Source organism: Pelophylax lessonae, assembly GCF_965119305.1.
Source record: "Pelophylax lessonae genome assembly, chromosome: 5".
In the NCBI taxonomy this organism is placed as follows: domain Eukaryota; kingdom Metazoa; phylum Chordata; class Amphibia; order Anura; family Ranidae; genus Pelophylax; species Pelophylax lessonae.
Window position 1 is genome coordinate 67,268,432 of NC_138772.1, and position 12,204 is coordinate 67,280,635.

The 12,204-nt window shown below is 45.6% G+C and overlaps 1 protein-coding gene across 3 annotated transcripts in view; it reads right to left on the reverse strand.

Annotated features, from left to right (window-relative positions):
* Positions 1–12,204, reverse strand: part of HACD1 (3-hydroxyacyl-CoA dehydratase 1) — a 96,988-nt gene that overhangs the window by 13,298 nt on the left and 71,486 nt on the right. For all 3 annotated transcript variants that reach the window (XM_082258347.1, XM_082258348.1, XM_082258346.1), the window contains exon 5: positions 9,632–9,753. In XM_082258347.1, the coding sequence (XP_082114473.1) occupies positions 9,632–9,753 (122 nt within the window). The remainder of the gene's footprint in view (positions 1–9,631; positions 9,754–12,204) is intronic.

The following is a 12,204-nucleotide window of genomic DNA, read 5'->3' on the forward strand; positions in this document are numbered from 1 at the left end:
TTTGTATCTGTGCTGGACTGGAGGTGGGAGTCTGTGGCAGGAGATTGTTTGTAGCGAGGGCTGGAGGGAGAGAAACGAACAACCAGGGAGAGAGGAGGGGCCAGGGGAGCAGATGGAAATTTGTAGAGGCAGCTCTGAAGTTTACAGTGCTAGGACTGTGCTGCCTGTCACTGCACGCTGCTGTGCCGAGCAAGGTAAATGTTCAGGCAGGGGAGAGAAGCCCTATGGCTTTAACCCCCTTCTCTCTCCTGGCTGCCTTGGCTGCCTTATGCTGGCGCTGGCCCTGCCTGCCTCTGGCACACACCCCCTCCCACTCACGGCCTGTCTCTGGCACACACCTCCTCCCAATTATGGCCCGCCTCTGGCACACACCCCCTCCCACTCACGGCCTGTCTCTGGCACACACCTCCTCCCAATTATGGCCCGCCTCTGGCACACACCCCCTCCCAATCATGCCCTGCCTCTGGCACACACCCCCTCCCAATCACGGCCTGCCTTTGGCACAAACCTCCTTCCAATCGTGCCCTGCCTCTGGCACACACCCCCTCCCAATCACGGCCTGCCTTTGGCACAAACCTCCTCCCAATCATGCCCTGCCTCTGGCACACACCCTCTCCCAATCACTGCCTGCCTTTGGCACAAACCTCCCAATCACAGCCTGCCTCTGGCACACACCCCCTCCCAATCACAGCCTGCCTCTGGCACACACCCCCTCCCAATCACGGCCTGCCTTTGGCACACACCTCCTCCCAATCATGGCCTGCCTCTGGCACACACCCCTTCCCAATTACGGCCCGCTTTTGGCACACATCCCCATCCCAATCCCTTGAACATGCCCCCTGCTCAAGCACAGCCAGTATCTCGCCTCAGACTGAACAGACTATGGAATACAGGCACTGTTTATCTGCACAGTGCCCTGTAACTCTGCCCCCCCCCCACCCCACTATCATGAAGAACAGATGCATGGTCACATGACAGAACATTTTTACCTTGTAAAAAAGATCATTTCTGAACCTAAGCAAAAACAGTTATGGTGCCCGCATAGTTATAACTGTATTAGAACATGTCTATAACATTGTATGCTCACAACTACTTTTATTTTACATGTTAACATTATTATTTGAAAAGTAGTTTTTTTCATTTTATCTAGAATTTCCTTTATATTTTATATAGGATATATTTTTCTACCACCATCAGAAGCAGCTGCCTCCGGTTCCTCATTAAAACCACAAGCACCCGAAGGTATTGTTGGTTAAACTCTGTGACAACTAGGGACCAGATTCTCATCTAATTTTTACAAAGATATCAAGGTGAACTGTCTAGGCCGTGGCTGAAATGGTGTCACAGTTTGTGTGATGTTCCTCAGACCTCCTGGCGGACAGTCCTCTACCCCACAATGGATGTTCGATCAGATATAGAATGTAGGTCAACATCTCTGTGTGCAATGCTTCTAACAAAAGACTAAGCAATGATAGAAATATTCCCCTGATACAGAGTCTTCATTCATCTCAGATGATCTATCGCAGTGTTCCACTTTCAGGGACTGATAACAGGTTTATCCAATCATTCTGCACAAAAAGAAATCATGACATGCTAAGAAAAGCAGTACAGTTAGATTAATGTCAGGACCGTGAGGGGTGGACTCAACAAGTGTCCCTAATATCTGGGTTCAGACCCCAATTTACCCAATCTGTCCACACATAGGTGTGCGCAGCCTATTGCATTAGGGTGTGCACCCCAAAGTTTAAATAGACATGCATATGTTTGCCTACATGTATATGGCCCCGGTACATTACTTTCCCTGCTGGCAAAGTGAAATAGAAGTGTGTGGCACTTCTCTTATGGCAGAGCAGGTCCGAGGGAGATCTTTCCCATCTCCTCACTGGCAAACAGAGCGATAATGCTAATGTGCCCTAGGTGATAAGGGTGTGCCCAGGCACACCCGGCACACCCTGTGCGCACGTCTATGTGTCCACACTGTGAAAGGACCCTGTTTGCACCTTCCCTTCAGCCCTGCACAGTTGCACAGGCTCCTCTCCTGTACTTAAATTGCTAATCTTATTTCGCAGCACACTGTGAGCTTCCCACAGTGTATATTAGAAGCTGCTGCAAGTCAGATAAAGCCCACCTCATTTCCTGGCTGGAGGACCTCCAGCATTATCTAGCTCCTTTACTGTCTTATGAATGGTTTCCTTTAACCCCTTCAGCCCTCACTTACACCAAAACGACTGACTGCTCTGAGACTGATCCTGCAGCCTCCTGGAATGTGTGACACCATCCCAGGAGGCTGTGGGCTATTGGGGGTCAGTCAAAGCAAAAAAAAAAAGAAGTGGGACTGGGGTACATAACAAGAAAAAGGTACTCACCCCCACAACCCCCCCCCCCTCCCAAAAAAAACTATGATTTAGTCATAGACTTGGGTGAGGGTAACTTTCATTTTTGAGTGAAGGGCCTCTTTAGGGAGATTTCCCTTTCACTTCCTGTTCCAGAGACACACAGGGATACAAGAGGAAGTCCACCTAAAGTCCCTTCTAAGTTCTGGTGGCAATTCTCGGTCTCCCCTAATGCTACATGATCATAGGTGTGCGCACAGGGTGTGCTGGATGGGCCTGGACACAACCTAAGCACCCTGTGTGGTGCAGATTTCCCCTGCCTGACTCCAATGTCTGCCCCCTATTGACACCTGCCACTGCTCTACTTACACCATCCTCTGCCCTACTGACACCGTCCCCACTGCCCTACTGAAGAGGTCCACTGCTCTAGTGACTGACACCATCCACTGTTCTACTGACACGTCCACTGCCCTACTGACACTGTGCATTTTTTAACCACTTGCCGACTGCTCACAGTAATCCTACTGTGGCAGTGCGGCTCCCCTGGGTCCAGCGACATAGACCTACGTCGCTGGACTCCTAGTGATTTTGGCGGCGCGCTCCTGCTGTGTTTAGACACAGCGGGAGTCGGGCCGGAGGAGGAGAGGCATCAATTGCATCCTCTCTTCCTCGATCATCAGGGAAAGTGTGAGAAGACCCGCCTGCTTATGTAAACAAAGCAGGCGGATCTTCTCAGTGACAGACAGGAAGAGATCACAGGATTCAGCATAGCTGAACCTGCGATCTCTGTCTGTGTCACAGAACCCCCCCTCACACGTCAGTAAGCATGAGGCTCACATTTAACCCTTTGATCACCCGTAGGGTTATCCCCTTCCCTGCCAGTGTCATTATTACAGTAACAGTGCATATTTTTAGCACTGATTACTGTAGTAATGTCACTGGTCCCCCCAAAAGTGTCAAAAATGTCAGTTAGGGGTCCGATCTGTCCGCCGCAATGTCGCAGTCCCACAAAAACACGCATATCACCGCCATTACTAGTAAAAAAAAAAAAAACAATACAAATTACATAACTCTTTCCAGTAGTTAGTAAACGCGATAACTTTTGCGCAAACCAATTAAAAGACGCTTATTGCGATTTTAAATATGTAGCAAAAAACAAATTGGCCTAAAATGTTAAAAAATTTAGATTTTTACATTTTTTGGGGGGAATGTTATATAGCAGAATGAGAAAAATATTGTTTTTTTTTTTTCCAAATTGTCGCTCTTTTTTTGTTTATAGCACAAAAATCGCACAGGTGATCAAATACCACCAAAAGAAAGCTCTATTTGTGGGAAAAAAAGGACATCAATTTTTATTGGGTACAGCATCGCACGACCGCGCAATTGACCGTTAAAATAACGCAGTGCCGAATCACAAAATAGGGCCTGGTCAGGAAGGGGGTCAAATCTTCCGGTCTTAAAGTGGTTAATACATTTTAAAATCTTTGTTTTCCTATTTTTTATAAGAGTGTGTGTTTATGTGTGTCTGTATATATATATATATATATATATTGAGTACACCCCTCACATTTTTGTAAATATTTTATTATGTCTTTTCATGTGAAAACACTGAAGAAATGACACTTTGCTACAATGTGAAGTAGTGAGTGTACAGCTTGTATAACAGTGTAAATTTGCTGTCCCCTCAAAATAACTCAACATACAGCCATATATGTCTAAACTTCTGGCAACAAAAGTGAGTACAACCCTAAGTGAAAATGTCCAAATTTGGCCCAGTTAGCCATTTTACCTCCCCAGTGTCATGTAGGTCTCGGGTGTGAATGGGGAGCAGGTGTGGTAAATTTGGTGTTATCGCTCTCACTCTCTCATACTGGTCACTGGAAGTTCAACATGGCACCTCATGGCAAAGAACTCTCTGAGGATCTAAAAAAAAAAAAAGAATTGTTGCTCTACATAAAGATGGCCTAGGCTATAAGAAGTTTGCCAAGACCCTGAAACTGAGCTGCAGCACGGTGGCCAAGACCATACAGCAGCTTACTGGGACAGGTTCCACTCAGAACAGGCCTTACCATGGTCGACCAAAGAAGTTGAGTGCACATGCTCAGCGTCATATCCAGAGATTGTCTTTGGGAAATAGACGTATGAGTGCTGCCAGCATTGCTGCAAAGGTTGAATGGGTGGGGGTTCAGCCTGTCAGTGCTCAGACCATACGTCGCACACTGCATCAAATTGGTCTGCATGGCTGTCATCCCAGAAGGAAGCCTTTTCTAAAGATGATGCACAAGAAAGCCCGCAAACAGTTTGCTGTAGACAAGCAGACTAAGGACATGGATTACTGGAACCATGTCCTGTGGTCTGACGAGACCAAGATGGGGAGCTACAATTCATTGAGGGAACCATGAATGCCAACATGTACTGTGACACTACTGAAGCAGAGTATGATCCCCTCCCTTCAGAGACTGGGCCGCAGGGTAGCTAATGACCCCGAACACCTCCGAGACGACCACTACCTTGCTAAAGGAGGGTAAAGGTGATGGACTGGCCATGCATGTCTTCAGACCTAAACCCTTTTGAGCATCTGTTGGGCATCCTCAAATGGAAGCTGGAGGAGCGCAAGGTCTCTAACATCCATCAGCTCCGTGATGTCACCATGGAGGAGTGGAAGAGGACTCCAGTGGCAACCTGTGAAGCTCTGGTGAACTCTATGCCCAAGAGGGTTAAGGCAGTGCTGGAAAATAATGGTCACACAAAATATTGACACTTTGGGCACAATTTGGATATTTCCACTTAGGGGTGTACTCACTTTTGTTGCCAGCGATATAGACATTAATGGCTTTGTGTTGAGTTATTTTGGGGGAACTTTTGTGAGTTACTGTATGTATATATATATATATATATATATATATATATATATATATATATACACACCATAAGTGTTGGGACACCTGCCTTTACATGCACACAAACTTTAATGGCAACCCACTCATAGTTCGTGGGGTTCAAAATTTTGCAGCTATAACAGCTTCAACTCTTCTTGGAAGGCTGTCCACAAGGTTTAGAAGTGTGTCTAGGGGAATGGTTGACCATTCTTCCAGAAGCCCATTTGTGCAGTCAGGCACTGATGGGGACAAGAAGGCCAGGCTCCCAGTCTCCGCTCATCCCAAAGGTTTTCTATTGGGTTAAGGTTAAGACTCTGAGGAGACCAGTCAAGTTCCTCCACTCTAAATTCTCTCATTCATGTCTTTATGGACCTTGCTTTGTGCACTGGTGCGCAGTTATGTTGGAACAGGAAGGGGCCATCCCCAAACTGTTCCCACAAAGTTGGGAGCATCGAATTGTCAAAAATGTCTTGGCATGTTGATGCCTTAAGACTTCCCTTCATTGGAACTAAGGGGCCAAGCCCAACCCCTGAAAAACAGCCCCACACCAGAATCCCCCCTCTACTAAATGATTTGGACCAGTGCACAAAGCAAGGTCCATAAAGACATGGATGAGCGAGTTTGGGATGGAGGAACTTGACTGGACTGCAAAGAGTCCTGACCTCAACCCGACAAAACACCTTTGGGCTGAATTAGATTGAAGACTGCGAGCCAGGCCTTCTCGTCCAACATCAGTGCCTGACCTCACAATTGTGCTTCTGGAAGAATGGTCAAACACTCCCAAACCTTGTGGACAGCCTTCCCAGGTGAGTGGGAGCTGTTATAGCTGCATAGGGTGGGCCAACTCAATAATAAACCCTATGTACTAAGACTGGGATGGCATTAAAGTTCATGTGCGTGTAAAATCAAGTGTACCAATACTTTTGACAACTCTCTCTCTCTCTCTATATATATATATTTAAATACACACATAAGCTTTGGGGTGCACACCCTAATGCAATAGGCTGTGCATATCTCTGTCCATGATAGTGGTCACTAGGGCAGATAAAGTGGGTGAATCCACACAGTGGGCATGTAAACCGTAATAACTAATTGGTTGTCATAAGTTACCAAACTGTGCAGCAGCTCATGTGTCTCCGGTGCGGATGCCAGAGGATGTTAGCTGAACATTAGTGATGTCGCGAACCTAAAATTCGCCGTTCGCGAACGGCGAACGCGAACATCGGCAAATGTTCGCGAACCGGCGAACCGGGCGAACCGCCATAGACTTCAATAGGCAGGCGAATTTTAAAACACACAGGGACTCTTTCTGGCCACAATAGTGATGGAAAAGTTGTTTCAAGGGGACAAACACCTGGACTGTGGCATGCCGGAGAGGGATCACGCAAAAAAAAGTTCTTAAAAATTATAATTTTTTGATAGAGAGCCAATTATTGGAAAAATTAAAAAAAAAATAAAAATAAAAAATTTCTTTGGATTTAGCATCTGGGGGGTCTAAAAAGTGTACCTGTGAAGTTTCAGCTCTGTAGCATGTCCAGAACCCCTAAAAAACAGCATTTTTCTTATATTTTCAGGAATATGGCTTCTCTGCGGCTGGCTTTTTCTCTTGCAGGCATTTATCGGGCATTTTTTTAGGCAGGCATGTCATTTTTTGTATTTAGTGTCTGGGGGGTCTAAAAAGTGTACCTGTCAAGTTTCAGCTCTGTAGCATGTCCAGAACCCCTAAAAAACAGCATTTTTCTTATATTTTCAGGAATACGGCTTCTCTGCGGCTGTCTTTTTCTCTTGCAGGCATTTATCGGGCATTTTTTTAGGCAGGCATGTCATTTTTTGTATTTAGTGTCTGGGGGGTCTAAAAAGTGTACCTGTCAAGTTTCAGCTCTGTAGCATGTCCAGAACCCCTAAAAAACCGCATTTTTCTTATATTTTCAGGAATACGGCTTCTCTGCGGCTGTCTTTTTCTCTTGCAGGCATTTATCGGGCATTTTTTTAGGCAGGCATGTCATTTTTTGTATTTAGTGTCTGGGGGGTCTAAAAAGTGTACCTGTCAAGTTTCAGCTCTGTAGCATGTCCAGAACCCCTAAAAAACAGCATTTTTCTTATATTTTCAGGAATACGGCTTCTCTGCGGCTGTCTTTTTCTCTTGCAGGCATTTATCGGGCATTTTTTTAGGCAGGCATGTCATTTTTTGTATTTAGTGTCTGGGGGGTCTAAAAAGTGTACCTGTCAAGTTTCAGCTCTGTAGCATGTCCAGAACCCCTAAAAAACAGCATTTTTCTTATATTTTCAGGAATACGGCTTCTCTGCGGCTGTCTTTTTCTCTTGCAGGCATTTATCGGGCATTTTTTTAGGCAGGCATGTCATTTTTTGTATTTAGTGTCTGGGGGGTCTAAAAAGTGTACCTGTCAAGTTTCAGCTCTGTAGCATGTCCAGAACCCCTAAAAAACAGCATTTTTCTTATATTTTCAGGAATACGGCTTCTCTGCGGCTGTCTTTTTCTCTTGCAGGCATTTATCGGGCATTTTTTTAGGCAGGCATGTCATTTTTTGTATTTAGTGTCTGGGGGGTCTAAAAAGTGTACCTGTCAAGTTTCAGCTCTGTAGCATGTCCAGAACCCCTAAAAAACAGCATTTTTCTTATATTTTCAGGAATACGGCTTCTCTGCGGCTGTCTTTTTCTCTTGCAGGCATTTATCGGGCATTTTTTTAGGCAGGCATGTCATTTTTTGTATTTAGTGTCTGGGGGGTCTAAAAAGTGTACCTGTCAAGTTTCAGCTCTGTAGCATGTCCAGAACCCCTAAAAAACAGCATTTTTCTTATATTTTCAGGAATACGGCTTCTCTGCGGCTGTCTTTTTCTCTTGCAGGCATTTATCGGGCATTTTTTTAGGCAGGCATGTCATTTTTTGTATTTAGTGTCTGGGGGGTCTAAAAAGTGTACCTGTCAAGTTTCAGCTCTGTAGCATGTCCAGAACCCCTAAAAAAAAGCATTTTTCTTATATTTTCAGGAATACGGCTTCTCTGCGGCTGGCTTTTTCTCTTGCAGGCATATATATCAGTGGTGGGTGGGCAGTGGCACAGTACACTCTCTGTGGACCTGGCAGCAGTCACTGGCACCCAGGCAACTGCAATTTAAAAAAATATATATATTTTTTTTACTTTGCAAGCTGCTGTGCCACCTTATATATCAGTGGTGGGTGGGCACACAGTGGCACTGCAGTGGGCACAGTACACTCTGTGGACCTGACAGTCACTGGCAGCCCAGGCAACTGCAATAATAAAAAATATTTTTTTTTCAATTTATTGCAACAAGATGCTGTGCCAACGTATATATATCAGTGGTGGGCAGTGCACTGCAGTGGGTACAGTGCACTCTGTGGACCTGACACAGCACTCACTGCAATTATGACAGAGGAAAAAAAAATATTTTTTAAAATGCCAGGTACTGTGCCTGTGCCACCCGAAATGAGTGTGGTGTGCACACAGTACAGTCTGTGGTAGGTCTGTGGCCTCTCACACACAGCGGGCAGGCAACTGCAGTGTACAATAGATATATATATATATATATATATATATATAAAGAAAAAAATCTATTACCTTACCAGCCCTTAAAAGGGCTTTTGGGGACACTATATATATATATATATATATATATGTATATATATAAATAAAAAAATCCTCAATTACCAGCCCTTAAAAGGGCTTTTGGGGACACTAGATAGATATAGATATATATATATATGAAGAAACAACTCAATTACCAGCCCTTAAAAGGGCTTTTGGGGACGCTAGGTATATATATATATATATATATATATATATATATATATATATATATATAAAAAAAAACCACAAATACCAGCCCTTAGAAGGGCTGGTATGGGGTGCTGATATTACAGCAGTAGTGGACCAAGAACACTGCAAGACCAGGAACACTGACTAACTGTCCCTAGCTTAACAGCAGCAGCAGCAGCAGCAGCTCTCCCTACTCTCACTACACACACTGCTTCAGAATGATCTAAGATGGATGCTGCCTTTGCTTATTTATAGGAGGTGGGAGGGTGTGGGAGGGAGGTACGCTGATTGGCTGGAAATGTGTCTGCTGACTGTAAAGTTCAGGGTCAAAGTTTGCCTCAATGATGTCTTATGGGGGGCGGACCGAACATCGCATATGTTCGCCGGCAGCGGCGAACGCGAACATGCTAAGTTCGCCGGGAACTGTTCGCCGGCGAACAGTTCTATACATCTCTACTGAACATATGAACCAGGCCCTAACTTCAGGGGACTTGTACATTGTCACACCCAGAGTTTATGTATTTCATATGGATGGTTCTGTTTCCTCCTACAATCTAGAAACCTGCTGGCACCTGTAAATAAGTTGTGTTCCACTCAAAATCAGTCCACATATGCTGTCTCCTCACCTGGCCCATTTAATAAAGTATGGCACGTGCTTGAGAAGATTAAAAGTGTAGTAGGAATATCGAGTGATCTCCGTCACAGTCCACACAACCAGGAAGAGAAGAACGCTCTCCTCATTCTGGATCTGAAAAGAAAAACACATGAAATGCAGAATGTTAGTTTTTGGTGCATTAAGTCATGTCAGCAATGCACAGTAAGGAAAAATATCCCTGATACTAACATATGACCCTTTCCCTACCCAAACCGTAAAAACTTTACCCTCCCCACCTGAACCCTAAGACTTAACATTCCCTACTAACTTAACCCTAGCAATTAACCTTTTTCTTATCTGAACCCTAACTCTTTAAGTGTTACTAAACCCACAACAGTAAAATCAGTCTGCATTTGCAGTAAAGCATGCTAGTTATACTCACTGTGGAACCTAAGGGGTTAATCCTTTGCATTGTGTATAAAGGCTCTTTGATCCTGTCTCTCTGATCCTCATACTCTGGATTCCCCTGTCGGCGATCCTACTGTGGGGGCAGACATGTGGGCTAATTTCTGAGCCAGGCTGTGTGTGTCTATGGACACACACAGCCCAGCTCGCCCCTGGCTTTCTGCTCAATGTACTGCAAATTTGCGGAGGCATGAGAAGCAGAGTCCTCGAGGTCACTGAGGATTACACTATCTGGGACTGCCTCCTCCCAACCATGCACTTCTTCCAAGGTTTCTGGGGACTGAAAACAAAAGGTTTGACATATGTCTCCCTCTGCTTCAATGCCTCCAAATCTGTCAGAATCCTCCTCCTCCTCCTACTTCTTTTGTGTGTTCTGTGGCATTACAAGAATAGTGTCTTCATAAAGTGGGCCTTGAGAGGAAAGGAAGACCGCCTCTTCCACCTATTGCTCTTCTTCGAGTGCCCTGCCCATAATGCCATGCAGAGTATGCTCCAGCAGGAACACAAGAGGTATAGTGTCACTGATGCATGCATTGTTACGGCTCACCATCCTTGTCGCCTCCTCAAATCGAGGCAGTACAGTGCATGCATCCTTTATCAGCAGCCATTGGCATGGGAAAAAAAACCTGAGCTCCCCTGAGCCTGTCCTTGTGACATACTCACACAGGTACTCGTTGATGGCCCTCTGCTGCATCTGTAGCTGCTGCAGCATTGCCAAAGTTGAGTTCCACCTGGTGGGTATAACACAAATCAGGCGATTAACAGGTGGGTGGAATTCCCACTGAATTTCAGCCAACTGAACACTGGCTGTGTATGACCACTTGAGATGGCTACAGACTCTTTTGGCCTGCCTCAGAAGATCTTGCAAACCTAGGAACCTGTTTAAAAAATGTTGCATCACCAAATTAAGAATATGTGCCAGGCATGGCACATGTGTCAACTTTCCCTGTTGAACAGCAGACAGAAGGTTAGTGCCATTATTGCACACCACCACATTCCTGGCTCAAGCTTCCATGGTGTGAACCACCTCTGGCCCTGCCCCTGCCCCTGCAGAGCTTAAATAATCTCTGCTCTGGTGTGGCTCCTGTTCCCTAGATAGACCAGCTGAAGCACTGCATGGCATCTTTTAGCCTGACTTGTTTAATAGCACCTTGAACGCTTGGGGGGTACTGGTGGTTCATAGGACAATTCAGCAGCGGAGGGCATGGAGGAGGAGGGGGTGGAGCTGACAGATCTAACATCATCACCCCTAGCTATATAAATATGTGGCTTCAAAACAAGCTCCAGCACTGAGCCCTGTCCTGCATCCTTCCTAGTTGCAAGCAGAGATACCCAGTGTGCTGTGAATGAAATATATTGTCCCTGACCATGATTGCTGGATCCTGTGTTAGCGGATAGGTGCACCTTGCTGCTGACTGCCTTCCCAACGATGCCAAAACATTGCCTTCCATGTGATGGTACAGAGCAGGAATGGCCTTACGTGCAAAGAAATAGCAACTGGGAACCTGGCACTGTGGTACAGCGCATTTTGCAAATTCATGGAAGGGGGCAGAATCCACCAGACAGAAAGGCAGAAGTTGTAAAGCCAGCAATTTGGACAAGCTGGAATTTAGATGCTGGGTATGTGGGGGCAGGGAGTGTATTTTTTTTCGATGCAGCAGCTGGGGCAGAGAAATTTGCCTGCTATACTCTATAGCTGGTGGTCTGCTGCATCCCTGTCAGTGGAGGCTGCTAAGAGGTCATTAGATATAGCGAAGGTAGACAAGAAAGGTGGGGACTGAGAGGGAGAAGAATTGTGTCCCTTTTGTGTGGCTTCAGGTACTCTTGCCAATGGTGGTGGGAGATTAAATGCCTTTGCAAGCATGTGGTACCCAAATGGCTGGTGTTTTTGCCACACTTGATCTGCTTGTAGCAGAGATTGCAAATTGCAACAGTGCGATCAGCTGCACATGTGTTAAAAAAAGCCCACACAGCTGAGCTGTGAGAAGTGGGCCGGGAGATGACAGCTCCACAATCTGATGGAATAGGGTGGCTGCTCTCTACTGTTCCATGATGGCTGCCTCTGAAGGACATCCTTCCTCATTGGGGTTGTGTCTCCACTTTCCTCCTCTGCTCTATCCAGCAGCTAAGTCGTGTCAC